At 41.2% G+C, this 22542-nt stretch overlaps 1 protein-coding gene across 2 annotated transcripts in view; it reads left to right on the top strand.

Annotated features, from left to right (window-relative positions):
* The first annotated feature begins 2094 nt into the window (after window positions 1–2094).
* Wdr11 (WD repeat domain 11) overlaps window positions 2095–22542 on the top strand; it is a 44826-nt gene continuing 24378 nt past the window's right edge. Inside the window, exons 1-11 of one of the 2 annotated variants that reach the window (XM_032892480.1) lie at window positions 2095–2286; window positions 3183–3294; window positions 7827–7980; window positions 9134–9307; window positions 11997–12183; window positions 14006–14171; window positions 14619–14733; window positions 15446–15641; window positions 15865–15965; window positions 19052–19228; window positions 20064–20148. In XM_032892480.1, the coding sequence (XP_032748371.1) occupies window positions 2201–2286; window positions 3183–3294; window positions 7827–7980; window positions 9134–9307; window positions 11997–12183; window positions 14006–14171; window positions 14619–14733; window positions 15446–15641; window positions 15865–15965; window positions 19052–19228; window positions 20064–20148 (1553 nt within the window). In that variant the 5' untranslated portion in view covers window positions 2095–2200. Of the gene's footprint in view, window positions 2287–3182; window positions 3295–7826; window positions 7981–9133; window positions 9308–11996; window positions 12184–14005; window positions 14172–14618; window positions 14734–15445; window positions 15642–15861; window positions 15966–19051; window positions 19229–20063; window positions 20149–22542 lie in introns of both variants that reach the window. The other variant, XM_032892481.1, reaches the window with a different exon arrangement.

The raw sequence follows: 22542 nt of genomic DNA, 5'->3' as shown, positions 1-22542 counted from the left end.
CTGGAGAGATGGCTCAGTGGTTAAGAGCACCTGACTACTCTTCCAGAGATCCTGAGTTCAATTCCCAGCAACCACATGGTGGCTCACAACCATCTGTAAGGGGATCCGATGCCCTCTTCTGGTGTATCTGAAGACAGCTACAGTGTACTTATATATAATAAATGAATTAAAAAAAAAAAGACAGAGTTTATCTGGACTTATAGTTCTGGAGGGATAAGTGTCCATCAATGCAGGGAATTATGGCAGCAGGCAGGATGGAGGAACATGTGAGAGCTCACATCTCACACCACAAGCAGAAAGCAGAGAAGACAACCTTGAAATGGTGTAAGTCTTTAAACCTTCAAAACCTGTCCCCAGTGACACACTTCCTCAGCCAGGCCAGACCTCCAAACTTACCCAAACAACACTGTCAACTGAAAGTCAAATATTCTAATGCTCAGGATGGTGAGGGATGTCTCTTTTAAACCAGCACAGAGGTTTGATGGAGTTAACGATGCTTCTCAAAGTCACAATGAAAGCCCTTAGGAACACCGACATCCCATGAGTGCCTTGAAGAGAATGAAAAAGTCTGATGGTCATGTTGGTTTTTACATATGCAAGCATTGATTGAGACTATCAGCAGGGTGCCAACAGTCATCATATTATGCTGTTTCAATGAATAGAAATAAAAATGAAATCTGCATATATATAGTAAAGTATATCAAAAGAACAACTCACAAAATTTCCCTTTGTTTCATTTCATTATTATCTAAGATTTACTTTAATTTTGTGTTTGTGTGAGAGTATGTCCATGTGTAGGAGCCCAAGGGTCTAGAAGGGGGTGGGTCATCCCTGGGAGCTGGAGTTACAGGTGGTTGGTGCTTTGGTGCTGGACACCACACTTGAGTCCTCTTGACTTCAGTCTTTGACTTTGCTGGGAATATTTGCTTAGCCAAGTGACTCAAGGTCCATGTAGCCACCTATAGAATGAGAGTGTTTTTTTATATAAATCTTATATATAAATATTTTAATATAATTCTTATACAAAATATAGTATGTATTTATATTATATAATACATAATTTCTATAATATATTGTGTTATATTATATATTATAATATTATAAAATATATTAATATATTTATACTTATATTATACATATTTTATGTATATAAGATTTATATGAAATCTTATATACATAAATATATAGGAAAAGGACCTTCAATTTATATTAAACAAATATTTATAGCTCAGAGGTGAAAAGACAAAATGAGCCAAAATGTCCCAATAGTGTAGTTTTAGAAATACTTACAAATGGCTAATCAACTGCTAAAAGACACACAGTATCTTTACTCACTGAGGAGATACAAATCAACACTTCGGCCAGAATGTTTTCTTCGCCTCACTAGTGTGTTGGCCAGATCTCCAAATCTGAAACAAACATCTGAGATACCCAGCCTCTATAGGACAAGTCTTGGAGCTTCTAATCCATGCCTGGTTTGCCCCATTGCTCTTGAGGCTACTGTGAGGCAGTGTACCGTGGTGGCAATGCACAGCAAGATGGTAAAACCTTTCGCTTCATGGTTGGGGCCAGAAAAATAAGGAGGAAAAGACCTGGATCCAACAATTCCCTTCAACAGCATCTCCTACTCCAACCCGGGCACTCCTCCTAGTGATATAAAACCTACCAGCGGGTCCTTAAAATTGAGTTTTAAATACATGGTCCTTTGGGAGCTACTTATGCAAATCACAGTAGCCAGGATAGCTATCATACAGAAAAAAGGGAACAAGCATTAGTGAGTAGACAGACACTGTGTCTTCGTGTACATGTTCCTTATTTCTACAGCAAACAGTGGATGGCAGTGGCAGTTGCTCTAAATTAACAAATCAAAAGCAGAAAGGCAAACTGGGACTTTTATTGTTTGCACGATTTTCAGCCATCTTTCTCCCAAAAGGAAGAAAGCAGATGCGGCCGTAGCTGAACTGCTCTACCATGTGTAGCTTCAACTTGCACTCCCTGTGCTCGCTTGAGTCTCGGAACTTTCGAGAGGGAGGAACCTAGAAGTCCTATATCCTGGAGAGAGGACGGACTCTTGGAAGGAGGAACCCGGGATCCCACGGAACCTGACTGTGGTGCGGACGCAGCTACCCGGACTTTGGAACGGAAGAGCTGCGCGTGTCGCTTCCTGCCTGGCGGTGGGGAGGGCCGGGGTGCCGCCGCGATGTTACCCTACACCGTGAACTTCAAAGTGTCAGCGCGCACCCTCACCGGGGCTCTCAACGCGCACAACAAGGCGGCGGTGGACTGGTGAGGGCAGTGCTTCCGGCAGCCGGTCTTGGGCGCACTTCGCGAGGGGACGGGGAAAGAACACGGGGCTTCCGGTTTCCCTCGCCGAGTCCGCGGCCAGCCTCCCACACCTCGCAGATTTTCTTTTAACTGAGACATTTTTTGTTGTTTAAGTCGCAAATGCCCCAAGTGGGCAGTTCCTCCGTGCAGACACAGTTTCTGTCCTTTGTTCTTTCTCCGCATCTCATTCCTTTACTCTTCACCATTTCCTTTTCTCCAGCCTGCACTGGGGAGGGCTTCTCTCCATTCCCTGTCTCCTTATCTCTTTCTGGTTCCGACTTTTTCTCACTCATGCATACTCCTCTTTTTCACTGAGATCCATTCACCAATGCCCTAGACTCTGACCTGTCACCTGTTTCCACCTTTTTCTTTACTGGTTCCTGTGAAGCAGGGCCTCTCCACAGCCTGATCTCTTTCCAAAGTAAAAGAACACCCAAGTTCTGAGCCCTAACCGGTTATGTGAAGCAAATTCTATGGCTGTTTTGGTGCTAGGAATATTGGTACGGAGGCTGAGCCCTCTTGTATTTACCTTTTTATCTGGCTGAAAGGACTAAGACTAGTCACGTATCGTAGGCACATTGTGGATTCTATGTTGTTATCAAAAGAAATGTTATTGGACGCTGAATAAGACAACATGTGCATAAAAAAAGACAGCCCAGATGGGCTTGCACATCAGAGCTCTGCGTAGATAATCTTTCAGCTAGGGCTTTATGTAAATGGAACAATATCACAAGCCTTTCATTTTTAAATATTACTGCGAATAATGGTACATATGAACTAGATTCGTTTATGATAGGCAAAAGGAAAGTTGAGTTACTTTGTTTTATATTTACATTTTAACACCGTTGTTTTGCCAGGGGCTGGCAAGGTTTAATTGCGTATGGATGCCATTCGCTTGTGGTAGTGATCGATTCCAATACTGCCCAAACTCTGCAAGTTCTAGAAAAACATAAAGCTGACATTGTTAAGGTAAGTTAAATTGTACATCAGTCCCATAACGCAAGTTTAATACATTATCAGGTTCTTATTAAGTCCTAATGAGTCTGATTCATTTAGATATAAATACAGTTATTTAGGGTTGCCCAGCATTTTCGTACCCATGCTATAATGTCAGTCCAGAATGTGTTGTTAAGTGCTAGTTCTGGGGCACTTTGAAAAGGTGAGCGGAAAATATCAATTCTGTCATTTACCATATCACCCCCTCATCCATTAGTTCTGACTACTGACTACCACGTGCTAAGAATATAAAGTTTAGTTGGGGATTTAGCTCAGTGGTAGAACGCTTGCCTAGCAAGCGCAAGGCCCTGGGTTCGGTCCCCAGCTCTGAAAAAAAGAAAAAAAAATATAAAGTTTAACTGTCTTTGTGGGTGTGAGTCTCACCATGTTTTTGATTTGTGATTTCATGGTGGATAATCATGAACATCTTTTCATAGACTTGTTCACTATTTTCATGTCTTCGTAAAAATCCTGTGAAGGTTTGCTATGCTCAGGGAGTGGCACTATTGGAAGGCATGGCCCTGAGAGTAGGTGTGTCACTGTGGGTGTGGGCTATAAGACTATCTTAGCTGCCCAAGGTCAGCATTCTTCTAACAGCCTTCGGATGAAGATGTGGAACTCTCAGCTCTGCTTGCACGGTTCCTGCTTGGACACTGTCATGCTCCCACCTTGATAATAATGGACTGAGCCTCTGAACCTGTAAGCCAGCGCCAATTAAATGCTGTCCTTGTAAGAGTTGCCTTGGTCATGGTATCTGTTCACAACAATAAAACCCTAACTAAGAAAAATACCTACACTGATTCTTTGCCACTTTGAAATGTTGCCTTTTTACGATTAAATTGTGACCTTTAGCAGTGTATTTACATATGAGCCCCCTTATCAGATGCATGACCTACAGATATTTTCTCTTATAATTTGGTCTTCTTTTCATTTCTTTTGAGAGTGCCTTTTCAGAAACTAATGGTTTTAATTTTGATATAATCCATTTACTTGTGCTGTATCCAAGAAATCACTGACTTATACAACATCAATTTACAAGTTTATTTTTAGCTCTTTAGTTCAGTCCTTGATACATTTTAAGTTAATTTCTGTGTTTGGTATGAGGTTGAGGGAAAATATAGGACATATTCCCTATGGTCTTAATAAACTCACTTATTAGAACTAGTAATTTTGGACTGGATTTTTAGATGTAGATCTAATCATGACATCTGCTAAGGATAGCAGTTTAATTTGGTAATCTCTACTTGCTTAATTTTTTCTTTCCATATTGCATTGGCCAGGACCTCTAACTTCAGTGAGTCAGGATGCTAAGTGGTACTTACACCTCCTTCCTGAGCTGAGGGGAGAGCATCTAGTCTGTCATCAGTAAGTCTTGTAGAAAGGTTTCAATTTGAGTTTTTCAGGGAGAGAAGTATTGTCACCCCTCCCCTTTCTCTTTCCTCTTTTATCTTTTCTGGAGTTTCATTAATGTGTAGATTTGGGCTTCAATTTAATAGTCTATTTCTTTTGCCTGAAGAAATTATTGTCAATTCTTGAAGTGAATATCTTGGTTAATTTTATCAGCTTTTGCTGGTCTGAGGAAATTTTGCTTTTGTTTTTGTTTGTTGTTTTTAATTTTGTTTTGTTTTGTTTTAAATATTCTCAAAGGATGTAAAGACATCTGGGTTGTTAGTTTAATTTTCCTGAAGTAATTTTAAAATACCACTTCATTATCTTCTAGCTCACATCACTGATGAGAAATTCTCAGGTTCTCTCCCTCAATTGTAGCTTCCTATGTTCTCCTCTCTTTTTAGTAGCCTGATGTGTGAGCATAGTTGGTTATCAGATGTTTATAAGAATCTTAGAATTTATGTAGAGAGACCTCAGTGCTGCACCTGCATACATACACACACACTTTTTCTTATTCAGAGTAACTATATTCCGTAATATCAGTGCAGACATGGATTAGGGACTACTAAACCCTTGTTTTCTAAGCAGTTAGCTTCCTGTGAGCCTCTGGGCACATCGTATCACCTCAGCAGTCCGTAGCCTTTGTGTTTCTGTTCCACTTACACTGAATTCATTATCAGCAGCTACGTCTCTGAGCAGAGCTACCTCCCCCTTCTTTTCTGGTTAGGCACATTGTAGCCTCTTGCATGTAGCCACAGTAAGGAGCAGTGTGCTAGGAGCCATTTTAAACAATAAGATAGCAGGAAAAGGCCAACACAAGGAAAAGAGTGGTGAAGCTGTGAGACTGACACTTCCTTGAAGGAAGGATTCCTTGTTGTCTCACAGCTCCTTACGTTAATGTGTTGGTCAACTCTGGTGAGTCATCACTGTGTCCTTGTCTGCAAATGCCCTACAAGTATTGGCTTTGAGGTTATAAACACATGATAGCAAACAGGTGAGTTCACATGTGCAAACTACATACAATAAAAGTTACTAGATTTACCTGTATGTGGACAGTATGCATAATACACACGGTGTTCAGATGTAAATGTATACATGCATGCGCCCACACATGCAGAGACACATATATACACACCTTTATTAAAAAGAGTTTTACCTGAGGAGTTTAAAGATCAGTAAAATTAGTATTCAGAAAACTTGTATTTCCACCTTCTCCATACATTCTATTGTAATTTGTTACAATTCTTTCCTACTTTGGCATTCGTTGTAGATGGTTGTTTCTAGGTGTGCACACACGTGATGACCTCTGTGTATTTGATGATTCTATGATGTTTACTAGACGCACTCATCAACAGATTTGGAATCTACACTGTGGTTAGGGCATAGAAGTGCAAGCCCTCTGTGGTCTGTGCTGTGGACCGGTAGGTAATAGTGAAAGAAGTGAAATATTTACACATCATGCAATGGCAGGGTGCGCAGAGAGACAGAGGATGGTCATGGGCGTCAAGGAGGCGCCGGGGAATGCCCTGGCTATGGTGAGGACTGAGATGCATCTCTTAACTCTACTATTTAATGTTCAAGAATATAATCAGATTTACTTTACAGTTCTGGTGGGATTTTATTTTTATTTTGTGTTTGTGATGCTGGGTAGGGCCCTGCACAAACTCACCATGCACACTACCACTGAAGCCACACAGAGCTGGAGTCCTTCTGCTTCAGCCTCCAGAGTATCAGGAATTATTAATGTACCAACAGGCCAGCTCTCTACTTTAATATATTTGGCATGTTTATGTGTATTGTGTGTGCATGTGTGTATATTCACATTCATGTTTGCGTACATGTGTTATGGGGCTGTCTTAGTTGGGGTTCCTGTCGCTGTGATACAACACAACTGAAGCAACTTGAGGAGAAAAGGGCTTATTTCATCCTGTAGCTTGTAGTCGTCATGCAGGGAGGTCGGACAGGAACAAAAGGCAGTAGGCATGAGGCAGGACCTGATGCAGAGGCTGTGGAAAAATACTGCCCATGGACTTGCTCCTTGTGGCTTACTCAGCCTGCTTTCTTACAGCACCCAAGACCAAGAGCCTAGGAGTAGCACCATCCACAGTGGGCCAGTCCCTACCACATAAATCATCAATCTAGAAAATGTACTACAGGCCGATCTGATGGGGGCATTCTCCCAGTTGAAGTTCCTTCTAAAATGACACAAGCTGTGTCAGGGTGACATAAAACTAGCGAGCACAAGTACTGTGTGTGTGTGTGTGTGTGTGTGTGTGTGTGTGTGTGTGTGTGTGTGTGTGTGTGTGTGTGTGTGTAGCCCAGAGGTTGACACTGGATTATCTTAGCGCATTTGCTGTCCGTCTTATGTTTTGAGATAGGTTCTCTTGCCAAGCCCAGAGGTCATTAATTTGAAAAGTCTAGCTATCCAGCTTGCCCCAAGAAAGTTCTCCCATCTAGAATTACAGGCAGGGCATCATGCCTACCTGACATTGGGATCTCTGGTCCGGGATCCCTGGTCCTCATGAAACAAGCACTTTACTGAACCATTTTCTTCAGCTTTTTTTTTTTTTATTTGTTTTTTACTTTTAATATGAATTTTAATTATAAAGCATAAACTTTGATTTAGAGAAAGTATTCTTCCTGAAAGGATACAGATAGAGGTTTGCAAGGTTGTTTATTTCCTTTTTCCCTCCAAAAGTTCTTACATCTATAATGTTTTTCCTTCTAATTAGGGTAATAGAATATAGAAAAATGTTCTTCTTAGCCATTAATGATTTTAAATGCTTTGCCAAAATTCAGTTTTAGAAAAACTAAGCTCCAAGATGGCTTGGGAATTTACCAAGGCATTTGAGAAATTCTGTTGTTTTCATACTCAAATATTTAGGCTCTCTCTCTCTTTTTTTTTTTTTTTTTTTTACATTTTACAGGCATTGTGATTTTTTAAAAAAATGAAATACAGTTTTTAAAAATAAAAATCTAAGTTTCAAAATGAATGCTCGTTTCCTACTTAGTTAGACCAAGCTTCTTTAACCGTCTGCGTAGTTACCATTCTGTGGGAATGATGCCCAGGGTCATTTGGTGCACGTGAGATTGATCCAATCTCTCCTCATCACTAGGTCAAGTGGGCCAGAGAGAACTATCACCACAACATTGGGTCTCCATACTGCCTACGCTTGGCTTCTGCTGATGTCAATGGGAAGATCATTGTTTGGGATGTAGCAGCGGGCGTAGCTCAGTGTGAGATCCAAGAGCATGTCAAGCCCATCCAAGGTGAGAGCCCCATCCCATGGAGCTTCTTCCCGCCTTTACTCCCAGATTGCTCTTGTCTTTGTTCTCTTTCCATGTGTTCCATTTTGTTACTTCCAGGATGACTCTTGAAGGTGTTTAGCCTAGCATTCTTTTCCTTCTCAATACACTTTTAGACATTGTTGCCTTAAATGTTAACTGATTCTTGCTATAGTAAAACACTGATTTCAGTGTCAGCCTTAGCTACATTGTGGAGACTCTCGAGCTGCCACAGTGTATGCGATCAGGTACGCTTGTCTGCAGTTGCAGTGAGCTCACTGTCAGCACTTAAGGTAAAGCAATGGAGATCAGCAAACGTGTATTCTCGTGTCCCTAAGAGTTACTTGGTTTTTTCTTTTAGTGCTATTCCTCTAAAATTAGTACAGCCTTCTTTAGACAAATGATTGAGAAGGTCTCTTGCTTGTCTGGAAAAAATATGCGTGTGAGAGGTATGGGGGAATGCAAGTAGGTGGATTTGGGTCATATGTATATATTAAGTATACGCCTGCAGTGTGAGAACAGGGGATAGTCTCAGTCAGACCCTAGGTGCCTTCCACCTTCCGTTTGAGATAGCGTCTCTGATTGGCCTGGAACTTTATCACACAGGCTGGGCTAGCTGGGCTAGCTGTGCTGGCTGTTTGCATGGGCTCTGGTGGTCTGACCTCCAGTCCCCATGCACGCAGGACAAACATCTTATCTACTGAGCCATCTCCCTAGCCCTGAATAATTTTTCAGTTGATGATTTTAAAAATATCTATTGAGTACTTAACTATGTACTAAGTACTAAGCAATATTGTTGTTCTAAGATATTTATTGTTTTTGAAAAATCATGAAAAGCTTCAGTGCTTTCCAGTAACCCCACAAGAGCATTAGTGAAGTATGGCGTCTTGACCGTGCCTAGGAAAGTCTCAGATCTGAGATTATAGTTTCAGGTCATGACCATAAGTAATATCTCAGGGTAAGTTAGATGTGAACCGAACAACTCGGCTTTATATAAAATTAGCCTGACAGTGCGTATATATCACATTTGGGGAGGTATTGGATTGTACACTCTGGCCAGCTTGTCCTTGATACCTTTCAGACATCTTGGAGTGATGTCATGGAGTGTGGCTTGCCCTCACCCTTCTGGTCTTTACAGATGTGCAGTGGCTGTGGAATCAGGATGCCTCCCGAGATTTACTGCTTGCTATCCACCCGCCAAATTACATCGTGCTCTGGAATGCAGACACTGGCACCAAACTCTGGAAGAAGAGCTATGCAGATAACATCCTTTCTTTTTCTTTTGACCCTTTTGATCCTTCACATTTAACTTGTAAGTAATAATTATTTGTAGAAAATCAGTTATAGGAGGTACTAAAAATAAAATTAGTGTTATACACACAAAGTACACACATTGTTTGTCCTCAACAACTTAAAAGTGAACACCGTGGAGGAGCACAGCACTTGTTCATATAGCTGCAGTTTCTAACCTGCATGCTGAATCGTAACCCCACACTGTTGCAGGCACTTTGATCGTTGGACATTTATGGCAGCAAGCCATGCACACATTGAGGTCATGGCTTAATAAATAGTATTGTGCTAGCTTGGGACGGAGAGCTACTGTATTGTTCTAATTCAGACTTAAGACTTCATTTAAAGAATCAGGGATTTCATTTAACCTGTAGCCTGAGTTCTTGCTTTTAAAACTATCATTCTATTTAATGCTATTTCATGTAAAAGAGAATTTTTTTTTTTTTGCAGAAGTGGTTTTTTGCCAACATTTTGTGTTTTGTGGATCAAATGATGTAAAAATAAGGTTTGTTTTAGACAGATTTTTGTGAGTTTTATTATTTAGCAAATCCTCTTCATGGAGTGATTCAACAGACACTGCTTTAGCTGGTGTTACTATTCTGGGAGCCAAGATGGAGTTTCCCAACTTCATGGAGTTCCTGTTTTAGTAAGAGGCAGTCAGACTGTAAACTAGGAACGAATGAATTTATAAGTTCTAGTGTTTTAAGAGAGGGCTGGAGGGGTGACTGGGAAGTTAAGAAGATGTAGTGTTGTGGTAGAGGACCCTAGCTCGGTTCCTGGCACTCACGGCTCACAACCTCCTGTAAATCCAGCTTCTTAGGTTTCAGCAACTGCACTCATGTTGTACACACACACACGCACTCAAACACACACACTCACACACACACTCATACACACACACTCACACTCACACACACACTCACATACACTCACACACACACACACACTCACACTCTCTCTCACACACACTCACACTCACACACACACTACACTCACACACACACTCACACACTCACACACACTCTCACACACACACATCACTCACACACTCACACACTCATACACACACGCACACAAACACAAACACGCACGCACACACACACGCACGCACACACACACACTCAAAATAAAAGGTGATCAGTGATATTAAGGTAAGATCAGATGGGGGAGATGAAGAATGAGCATCAGGTTGTGTTAATGGTCAGAACAAACTTTATTTTAGTAATGATCAGAGGCTTGAAGGAGGCAGAGGGCTGGCTGTCATTTATAGTGTTTTCCCTGGATTTGAATGTTTCAAAATTCTGATTTTATCTAGCTGTTTATTATTGAGAGAGACTGTGTGTGTGTGTGTGTGTGTGTGTGTGTGTGTGTGTGTGTCTGTCTGTCTGTCTGTCTGTCTGTGTATGTGTGTGTGTGTGTCTGTCTGTCTGTCTGTGTGTGTGTGTGTGTCTGTGTGTGTGTGTGTGTGTGTGTGTGTGTGTGTGTGTGTGTGTGTGTGTGTTAAAAGAGAAGGAAGATTGGAAGTTTAAATGGAGAACATGGCTATAACAATGAAGCCGACACATCGTGTTCGGGCCTGTCTGTGTATTACTTGTACACACTTACTGGTTTGCTGACAGCTTCAGGGCTGAAGGACACAGTCAGAGAGGCACGTTCACTATACTCAGTGGGTGACAGTGACATGAATGAAGGAAACCAGTGAGACTTTGGAGAATGAATTCTGGAACCTGCAGGGAGACAAGGATTAGGCTGAGTTTACTGTGTTGACACTGCATCTCTGGATTGGGCTGCTGAGGTACTGTATTTGTGTGCATGTGCGGATTATGATTTTATTCCTTAGACTGCTGGGATTTCATCTGCTTTTCGAGTGTCAGCTGCCCTACTGTTTTGTGTGTAAACTTGCACTTCATGTGCCAGGCTTGTCACAGCATTGCATGAATCCCTGTGCCTACAGCAGCTTCACTGATGTCAGGATCTTCACTGTGCACTTCTCTGCCATCTGCCCAGTACTGGCCAGGGTGTGGGGTAGATGTTATTTAAGTCATAAGAATGCATACGTTATGACACGAAATATGGTGCTGGGGTAGGTCTGTTTCATGGACGGGAAGCTCCGTTGGTATTCTGCTTTATATCTGAGTGCTTATGTGTGTGCACGTGTGTGCTTTGTGTATGTATATAAAATTAGGTATAGACATACAGGTACAAAGAATACTTTAATTTCAAGGTTCAGGCTGATGTTTGAGAAGAAAAAATACTTATTAGACTAAGTAGCTCAAAGTAGTCATAAAAATTTAGTATCATTGAATCAGATATTTGAGCCTGGCTAATGGTGACACCCAGTTTCTTCCATGTGGTAGTTTTCCTATGTGGCTTGTACATTCTGAAAAATGCTTGGATTTTGAAAGTATAGGATATAACGGGAGTGAACGTCTATGCATAGAATTTTCTCTGAAAGAACCAATCTTTGTTGCTATGCCAATCATCTCGCAATAGCTTTTTAATATAAGATAGAGTTGAAAAGCTCAGCTTGGAAGCTTCTGGTGAATTGTGGTAAACCACCTGTTTCTGTGGGCTAGCACTACACTGTGTTAGGGACATAGCATTGCCAGCTCGTACTGAAAGTCTCCTTGTCTCGCTTTCATGGGGTAGAGTGGAGCTCTGTGCTTCTCAGCCAAGTTTTAATCAGAGTTCTTCTGCCTCCCTCTGTGTAGTGCTCACCAGCGAGGGCATTGTTTTCATCTCGGACTTCTCTCCATCCAAGGCTCCCTCTGGCCCTGGGAAAAAAGTGTACATCTCCAGCCCACACTGCAGCCCAGCTCATAACAAGCTGGCCGCAGCCACAGGAGCCAAGAGGGCTCTTAATAAAGTAAAGGTTTTAGTCACGCAGGAGAAACCTAGGTGAGTACTCGGTAAGACTGACTGAGCACACAACTCTCCTCCCTCGCTTCCGAAGATGTTCGTGTTATGGACTTTCTCTTTCAGCTCACCTTTTCTCCTCTACTAATTTTGAATTTAGTAAAGGAGGAGTCTTCTTCGTCCCCTCCCCTGCATTCAGTGTCCTCGTCATTCCACTAGTGTTGGACCTCCTCGCTCATGTTGCAAATTAGAATTACCCCTTCCTAATTTAACTTGGGGAAATCTGGGATGATGTGAAAGTCATGGTCACTGAGCACATGAAGACTGGGAGCACGGTTTTTCACTTTGATACACTTCCTCACGTGCCGTGTCCTCTCCACAGTCAGCCAGAGCTGATCTCTTGCATGCAAGCGAAGGCATTCACTGCCCAGCCTTGCTGATAGTTGGGATCTTTAGCATTGTTCAGGCTTTCCCATCCCAGTCTGTGTGTCAGGGTTCTAAGGTATTCATAGGCTTATAACGGAGGTGGACAGAGCAGACGCTGTGTCCATCCGGCACTTAGTGTAGTGCCACAAATGTCACATGCCTTCTGGAAGTGTGAGCTCTTACTGATGAAGAAACTGCACCTGAGAAGAAATGTAATGAGCTATTTGTGTGTGCTACAGATGGATTGCTGGGTTTGCTAGAACTACAATTTTAGATATTTTTATAGCTTTAGAAGTTTTCTTGGTATTTGTTTTAGTCTTTAATATGCTGATTATTCTGCTTAAACTGAATAATTAATTGACTTATATGTCAAAGACTTATATGTAAAAGATTGTGCTATAAATATATTTTGAATTTATAGATAAATACTGTTTTTGTATATTATGCTATAGTCTGGTTAAATTTACTGGTGAATTTATCTCAAGCCCTGTGCTGAGATGGTTTAAGATTGCTTTTTAAATGGCTTAATAGAACTTTATATTTTTGTGGACTCCTTGTCATAAGCAAATAATTACTCATTTAGAGACTGCATAGTTTTGTCCTGCTTGCTGTTGTCTGCCATGTGATCTTGAGCATAGGAAAGGCTTCATTGACCCTTAGGTGAACTGGATGGGACGCTTTCACCATGTAGTCTCTCCAGTGCTGGGCATCTGTGCCTTTCTCACTGTGCAGAAGAAGAAATTGGGTCCCAATGTCCGCAGGCTCACACAGCTTGGTTGGCAGTTAGGAGGTTAAAGAAATACAGATTCCTCTCTTTCTGCTCACCCACATTAACTCTGTTGTAAACTTCCAAAGCTTCCGATGTAGTTATGTCAGAATGTTGAGTGTTTAATAAAAGATACTGAAATGAGTCTTGAGACTCTTCAGCAGCTTAAAAAAAATCGGGTTTTCTGTTATACTTGCATAGAAGAAAGTGGAAGAGAGTAAACTGTCCAAATTTGTTTAAGGAGTCATTAAAATATGAGGACGGAGTAGAGGTGGTAGCTGCTCCAGGCCACATTGATGGCCCCGTCCTCCTGGTTCTGTGATGCTTGTCACCCTGAATGCTTTATGTTTCAATTCCAAGTCGGTATCTCAGCAGTCTAGTACTTGCAATCACAAAGGTAAAATAAAATAGTCTCGTGAGTGCCAGTATAGCCTCCATGTCATCATAATCAGAAGGCTGTGCTGTTTATCTGCCACAAAGATTTACAAATACTGGTGTCTGCCCAGCCCGTGCAATATTGTCATTATTTGGATTCTGAACATAACAGAGGTCTGAGTTTTAGCTGCTAATCCATTTTGGTCATTTCAGGAAATAGTTGTTCATTCTTGACAGTTTTTGTGTGGTTGGGTCTTGATGCTGACTTTGGTGTGGTTCATTTTTTGTTTTTCTCAGTGCTGAATTTGTAGCTCTCAATGACTGCCTCCAGTTAGCCTATCTGCCTTCAAAAAGGAGTCACATGCTGTTGCTCTACCCTCGGGAGATTTTAATCCTTGACCTTGAAGTGAATCAAACAGTTGGCGTGATTGCAATCGAGCGAACAGGCGTTCCCTTTCTGCAGGTATCTACGTGGGTCAGCTACATGCCCCACAGTTACTGATTCTAGGCTTACCTAGAAACTGTCCTGACGCTAGGTAAGAGCCAAAAACGTGCTGTAATCTTGTAATCCCATCACTCAGGAGGCTGACACAGGAGGGTCACTATCAATTCAAGACCAGTCTGGCTACATAGTGAGTTCCAGGCCAGCCAAAGTTATCTAGGAAGGCTATTTAAAACATAGACACAAAAAAACCCAAAATAATAATTTAACTTGTATAGATGTTAATGACAAGTTAATTTTAGGTTTGCAAATAGATTTTTTAAATGTTCCCTTTGTTAAAGCTTAGAGAATATTCGTATATGTTTGTGTCTCCTATGTTGTCCATATCTTGTTTAAATGAGTTTGAGTTTCATGGTATACATTTAATGCTGTGTTGGGTTTTAAAAGCCAACCTGTCTCTGTTCAAAGGTAATACCGTGCTCTCAGCGCGATGGCCTGTTTTGCCTACATGAAAATGGCTGCATAACCTTACGTGTCCGGAGGTCTTATAGCAGCATCTGCACCACTTCAAGTGATGAACCAGGTGGGAGCACATCACAGAGATGTTACTAGCACTTCTCTTCAAAGTGGTCTTATAAAGCATCCCATGGAGTACTGCTGATGACATCCTTGTCTTGAGAAAGTGATAGAATGAAATTACACGTATGACATAGGATAGTGCAAACACCCAGTACAGGGGAGATGGCACTTTGTCATTCCTTTTTGATATATGCACAGACCAAGTAGGTGTGACCTGTTGTGAATATGTCCTCTGCTGTGTTCCTTTAGCCTTGCACCCCTTGACTTTTGCGCTGTGGTAGCTTTCATTGTAAAGTGACAGAGGTCGGTTAGTCTCCAAGGCGCCCGAGTGTTGTGTAGCTGTTTTGGGGAATACAGATAATGCTTTGGTGAAATGGTGTACTACACATAGATGGAAGAAATTTTATAAAGCCTGGGTGTTGTCAGACTTCTGCAAAGTGTAGTTTATAGGGCACTACTTACTGATGTTCTTCAAAGCATTCCACAAAGGTTTAAAGACAAGGTATCGTGAGCATAGAGTACATTCACACAGTTCTTACATGAATTCTCTTTACAGTGTGAAGGAATTAGTAATAGTAAATCATGACTGTAGTTTGGGCTGTCTGTCTGCACTAGTGACAAAATGCTGTCCTTGCAGCTGAGGTCATTTCCGCTGAAACAGTGGTATTTTTTGCTGCACTTTCTCACTGGCATCTGAAAGACAGTTTCCCCTTAAGATCTAGATCCTGTTCAGGAGCTTACCTATGACCTGAGAAGCCAGTGTGATGCAATCAGGGTGACGAAAACTGTCCGTCCCTTCAGTATGGTGTGCTGTCCTGTTAATGAGAATGCAGCTGCCCTCATAGTAAGTGATGGCAGAGTCATGATATGGGAACTCAAGTCTGCTGTGTGCAGTCGAAATGCACGGAACAGGTGAGGGAATGCATGGGGTCGTGGTTTGGGCTGGGGTTGCTGTTTTCTGTTTTAAAGGACAGAGCACTAGATCACTAGGGGATTATGTTGCTTCACTTGTGGCCAAGATTAATATCTGCTGCTATAAAAGAATGCCATGGCCAGGAGTTGCTGCTTGAGTGCCTGGTGTGTGAAGCTGGCCTTACATATGTGTAACCATCTGCCCACTGTATTGTTGCAGTAGTTCTGCTGTGTCACCTTTATACTCGCCCGTGTCCTTCTGTGGGATCCCTGGAGGAGTGCTGCAGAATAAACTCCCAGACCTCTCCCTAGATAATATGATCGGTAAGCTTGTTTCTCTCCTCTAACCTGCACGTTAGAGATTCTTTTTGAAGTGCAAAATTAATAGAGTGACTGATTTGGCAATTACTACAAAGTCAAAATTAATATTCGGGGAAACTAAAATGTGAAAATATTTTTTTTTCTAAATCAACCGCTGGAGTCTAACATGTTTAAGCATGAGGCTATCTGATGTGGCTTGGTTAGACCCTGCAGTTGTTGGATTTAGAAAATTACATCCTTGAAAGATTCTGATCTAAATAAAAGAGACTGCAAGAAAGGATCATGGGTGCCGAGGTTGAAAGGCTCTGCTTTATGGTCTCCCTCCTCAGGCCTGCGTGTTCCCTGACCCTCAGCTTGGCATTAATTACTTGCCTCTCTCGTCTTTTTCTGCTACTTGTAATTCAAACTCCAGCTCAAGTGTTGTTTCTTGATCTAAGCTTCATTTAGGTGGTTTTTTTTTTTTTTAATATATATAGTCTCTAATATAGTGACCCACAGAATAATAACTGTGGGTTTATCTCTCTTCTAGTAGGTCAGAAGTTCTACAGGAATAGGATAGTGATTCAGGTCCATATCCCCAGGGCTCTGTAGATGTGCAGTGAAAATTCACTGAAGGAATAAGTTAGTTAAGCAATATTAGAAACAAGGAAACTTTTTGTGGGCATTTTCTCATTTGGAGATTCTTGCCTTCAACAGATACTTATAAATAAAACATCTAGTCATTGCATGATTGTGGAGCTAGTATATAAAAGAAAGAACAGTATCAAATGTTATGAAACTTGAAATTGTAAGCCTATATTACACCAAGCAATGTTAGCATATAATTCTTATAAAGTTATCAACATGGTTTATAAAGGATTTCTGCATTGTTACCTTTCCATAACATAAGTGAGAATGGGTATTATCTAGTGACTTGTTTTGTGTAAACCCCCGTAACATACTTCAAAGAACGTTACCCTACTGGTTATAGTAATCAGCTGATAGTCTCTGTGTGCCTCTGTGTACTCACTGAGTGCTGTGGCAAATACACAATGAATCTTACAGCCCCGCAGCAGTTACTAAGCCTCCATTTCTGTAGAGAATAGGTCCCAGAGAGGTTGACAAACATGCCCTTACCCACACAGCAGTAGATGGAAGCACATGTGAACTCTGTCTTCCTAGTCTCTGGTCCTGTGTTCTCCTGTTGCCTGGGAAAAGCCCTGACCTTGAAGACCTTACTTGCTTCATGATTCATCCAGTTGTAGAGCCTTTTGTTCAGTTATACCATCTTTAATTCTTTTTATTCCCTATGAGGATGTTTAGACAAACTGACAAGTTTTGCAGAATTATTTGATCATTAGCAACTTCTCGAGTTTATTGATTTTTGTCTGTTGCTAGTATAAAATACTAAAATACAAAGAATTATGAATGTGAATGAGCAAAACTAATCAGCAGTGTGGAGCCCAGAGCCAGGCAAGCTTGTGTTATTCATGTGCCTGAGTTATACAATTCTGGTGTTTAAAACCAATAATACAGACTGCCAAGAAGTTCGTGACAACAGAGTTTAAGTATTTATTTTAAATGATGTATTTATCTTTATTTTCCATTTTATGAGCATTGGTGTTTTGCCTGTATGTATGTCTGTGTGAGGGCATCCAGTTGCCTGGAATGGACTTACAGACAGTTGGGAGTTACTATGTAGATGCTAGAAATTGAACCCAGAACCTCTGGAAGAAGATCCAGTGCTCTTAACCACTGACCCATCTCTCCAGCCCACTTGAAAACATTTTAAGTAAAACTTTTAATTAAACTTTAAATTTGAAACTCACCATGTACTTGGCCAAGATGGAAAATAACTCAGTGAGATATGGAGACTGGCTCATGTTTACTGGGCTGCTGCTTAGTGAGGTCTAAGCTGCCCTACTATGTGAATTGCCTCTTGAGACATGGGGCAGTTCCCAGGAGTCATCTATAAGCTAAACCTGCTGGTGTCCATAGTACATCTGTCAAACCTCCCTTTTCACAACATTCCACCAGTTGGTGTCAATTGTATGACCAATCCCAAAGGGTTGTGTTAACTGGAATAAATTAGTGTTTGCTTTTCTTTAATCCCTCTAGACTTCAGAATGGTATTACTAAAATAAGTTGATAGCTTCAAAGGATTATATTCAGGCATTCTTAGTGATTGAATCTCACAGTGTTCACGTATGTCCTTTATTATGTACTTTTGACAAATCCAGTGCATTTTTAGTGAAGTCTTGATTTTATTATAGTTATTTTACTTATATTTTCTTAGTTTAGAATCTTATTGGAATTATTGTTTAATTTGCATAAACAATGCATATGTAAATAATGCAACTTAATACTTAATTATCAAGCCTGTAATCCTAGAATTGTCAAATTTGTAAAATCCTAGAGGTGTGGGGCAAAAGGATCAGTTCAAGGTCATCCTAGGCCATATAGCAAATTCAAGGTCAGTCAGGCAGCAGTCTCAAAAAAATGATATGTACGGTGTCGCTTTCTAGTTGCATGTATTTTTACTGATATGTTTTTTTTGTCATTGACATATTTAAATATAAAGTCGAGCATTTTGTAGCAGTGATGATATATAAGCCTTCTTATTAGCAATCACGAGTTCTTTGGGTGTTTTTTATGCTTACTAATGTGTCTTACACAGTCACTCTGGCTGAAAAGTAGTTCTGCAGAAAGGTCTCAGTCTATAGACAGTGCTCTAAGCCAGTTCTTCTGCTCTCTCCCTGAAGCCTTTTCTCAGTGCTTTTCCCCCGGAGCTCCAGAAGACATGGGTCGCATGACCCTGGAGTCATCTGCTCTGAATCTAGTGAAGTAAATCCTTGAGTTGTTGCTGATGTGACCTAAGGTCCATGGCGGCTCTCGAGCTGTTATGAGCCTGTATAGCCCTGTGGCTCTCAGCCTTCCTAGTGCTGCCCGCCAGCCGATAGTACAGTGGCTCATGTGGTGACCCCAACCGTAAAATTATTTTCCTTGCTACCTCATAGCTGTAATTTTGCTTCTGTTACAAATCATAATATAAATATCTTTGTTGAGCAGACTTAGATTTTTAAGTTCAGCAAAGTTTTTCGTTAATCCAGGGCAAAGTGCAATTGCTGGGGAAGAGCATCCCAAAGGCTCCATTCTGCAGGAAGTGCACCTCAAATTCCTGCTGACGGGACTGCTCTCAGGACTCCCCTCCCCTCAGTTCGCCATCCGGATGTGCCCACCGCTGACCACAAAAAACATTAAGATGTATCAGCCACTCCTTGCCGTTGGTGAGTACTGGCCTATCCTTTTGTTAAACTCATTTTATAAAATACTTAGTTTCCTGATTTCTAGAAAGTCCTTTATTCTTTTTGGGGATGCTTTAAAAGAAGAAATGGGTTGGGGAAATTATATAAATAATTTCCTTGAAATATTTTTCTATCCTGTTTCCTGTCTTAGTTTTAATAGCAGTGAGCCCATGTGCTTGAGATTATCTCTGTCAGCAAGTTTCTGAAATACCAGGACTGTCTGGGACAGAAGAGGCTTGATGCATAGCACTGACTGTGAGCGTTGGTTAGGGCATTGGTAGCAGAAATGCCAATTAGCCAGGTTAACACTAGTGACCCAGGGCCGTGCTCCGTGCTTTGAGCGTGTTCTCCTCTGATCTCTAACATTGAATTTTCTGTTACTTATAGTAGGTTCAGTATTGGGTGAGCAGCTCACCTAAGACCTGAGCCAAAGTTTCTTTAGCTTCAGAAATCACATTTAATCGCATCATAATATATTGTCTTGTCATGATTTATTTAAAGGAGACAAAACATTATAGAGCACTTGAGCTAGTTGCTTTGATAATAAACGTTCTGAGTTCCAGAAATACCAACTTTCACATGTAGAAAAGTTTAAATTATTATATTGGTTTATCTTTTAAAATCTTATGTCCATGAAGTTAGATAATACATGTCCATGAAGGCCCCATCCTGATAAGGATGGAAACATTTCCCTTCTTATTCACCTGTTTTTAAGTATGTAATCAGAATCCTTCTGTAGAAGATAGATTTAACAAAAACTTTGATTGCATTTAGCTCCCTACTAAATTAGCATTCGTCTCTTCCATCATTTTGAAAGGTACAAGTAACGGTTCTGTCCTGGTGTACCACCTCACCAGTGGTCTGCTACACAAGGAGCTAAGCGTCCACTCGTGTGAAGTCAAGTGAGTATGGCTGCGACATGGAGATTACAAACACGGTGGCAGAAAACGCCGCTCACTGGGTCTCCCGGGTCTCCTAGGCTTCTCTGTGTTGATGCTCTGTAGTGGTGTGTGCCGTGGTGACTTTGTTTGCATTTGAGTGACAAATGTGTATCTAGCTAAGGGTTCATTAGGAGTGGGCACTCATCTCTGCTTTGTGAATTTCTAATGCCCGGTTCTTTTCTCACTGGCAGTCACTGTCGCCAGGTTTATACAGTTTATTTCTCAGTTTGATTAAGATCCGTCAGAACTGCTCATTTTTACTGTTAGTTTGAATATCACCAGGAAAGACACAAACTGGGACACATTTATTTGATTCTGAGATGCGATGTGTGGTGAGGCTTAAGAGAGAAGGGCAGCTAAGGAGCAGAGAGCCACTGGCCTTCGCTTTAGACACTCCACAGCCTTATTGTGCTGAATCAGAACTGTTTCCCCTTCGCCTGTGAGTTATGCATGATACAAGTTACATGCATGTGCAGTGCGCCCAGTGCTTTAATGATCTAATGAAAACACGAAAAGCTTCTCCGTGTTGTACATTTCGTACTTCGTCTTGGGTACAGTGAAAACCTTAGCAGACCTATTGAGTATACTTAAACGTAATGTTTTCTACTAGAGCAAGGTTAACCTTTGAGTATTACAGCTGGTGATTATAATAAAAATGTCTTTTAAGACTACTGCCAGTGGCACAGCCCAGGTGACTTTTTAGCTGTCTTATGTTGTTCCTCCCCAGCAGCTCTGCAAATACATTTACATAAATAGTAATGTGTTCAGGATATTGAGCTTGGGATCTTCAGCACTGTATCTCTTGGCCTCAAGGCCTCAGCTGACTATCCTGACACTTCTTCCAGGGATCTCTGCTGCCACTGTTCTCTGTCTCCTCTTTCTCTTCCTTTCCCATGTTTCCTTTTACCCTTGTCTTTTGTGCATGGTTGTTCCTTTTATGGCTGACATCAACCAATCAGAACTGTGCACTGCCATCCAGCACTTGTTCTAGATGTTTATGCTCTTAGAGTCAGTGTGTTGTGTCAGTCATTTCACTGACCCCACCACAACCCTACAGAGTGGGCGCTGTCACCTTTCCCAGGGACAGACAAAGAAACCGAGTAATGCAAAGCCTGGGAAAAGGTGGATGGGATTCGCTCCTGGCCTCAGGCATCAGAGCCTGAGCTCTGTACTTGAGCTATGGTCTCCTGCCAAGAATGTCCAAGGTTAAACATGACAGCAGCAAGTTAAATGTGCTGATCAGGAGTATGACGAGCTTCCAGAAGATCCAGCCTGTTGTCTTTAGTTTCTGAATTCTGAACCTCAGTAACTGGTGTAGCCCAGGGTCAGGGTATGCATAATGGCGCATACAGTGGTTATGGCCTGGTGGTCCTGAAACTGTTGAGTACTGTGAGGGATGTCCTGCTCCAGAGGAGCTGGGAGTGATCATATGCACACGGCCCACTTTTCATACAAACTTCCCTCTTTGTTGACATTTTGAAGGTAATTGACTTTATATTCAAAGATGTTACCCAAGAGGATGCTAAAAATCCTGCTGTCCCTGTGTTTCAGTTAATGCATCTTAGAGTTACAATTAAAACCATTATGAAGATTTCACAGATGTGCTATAAAAAGTTCTAAACCAATTAGCAATAAACCTAATGTGTTCTTGATTTTTCACATGCAGATTAAGGCTAACTTTTAGATAGTTGTTTCCTGTACTTAAATCTTATGAAGGTAGACATGTTACCAGGCACTGTGTAATGATGATAGTGTATGGGAGGGGTGTAGGGAACATGATGCTTCAATGTTTACAAAGGATGTTTCACAGACACTATTGAACATTTTCTGTAAAACTATAATTGGAAGCTTTGGTGCTTATAATCCAGTGGCAGATACAGAAATTACAAAGTGAAATGGTCAACTCTTTTAGAACATTAGTTTGTATCTTTGTCCAGTGGTTGAGTTTAAAACAGTATCCTGGTACTATGAAGAACTTACAAACAATGGTTTGTATAGGCATGGATTGCTTAGATTACATTGAATTACTTGTGGAAAATGAAATGGTCTCTCTTGTTTTGCTGGACATTTGCAGAACAATCATAGGATTTAAGTCTTGCAGAATTGTGTGCTCCCTACTTTCTTGAGAAGTAGCTTGTGTGTTGTATGTTCTATAGATGCCTGGCATGCTCAGCCTGTGAGCCTGAAGCCATCTGATGATAAATTCTAAGATTACAGTTGTTCTGTGACTAGGGATTCTAGCAAAAAAGATGAGAGAAATCCTAGATCAGGGATGAGATGCTGTTTCTAGTCCTTCAGATATTAAGTGCAGAATTAGAGATAAGCCTGGACAACAACAGTGTTCTAATCCCAGGG

This window comes from Rattus rattus, chromosome 2 (genome assembly GCF_011064425.1).
Source record: "Rattus rattus isolate New Zealand chromosome 2, Rrattus_CSIRO_v1, whole genome shotgun sequence".
Lineage (NCBI taxonomy): Eukaryota > Metazoa > Chordata > Mammalia > Rodentia > Muridae > Rattus > Rattus rattus.
Note: the sequence above shows the minus strand (reverse complement) of the source record. Positions and strands in the feature narration are given on the sequence as shown.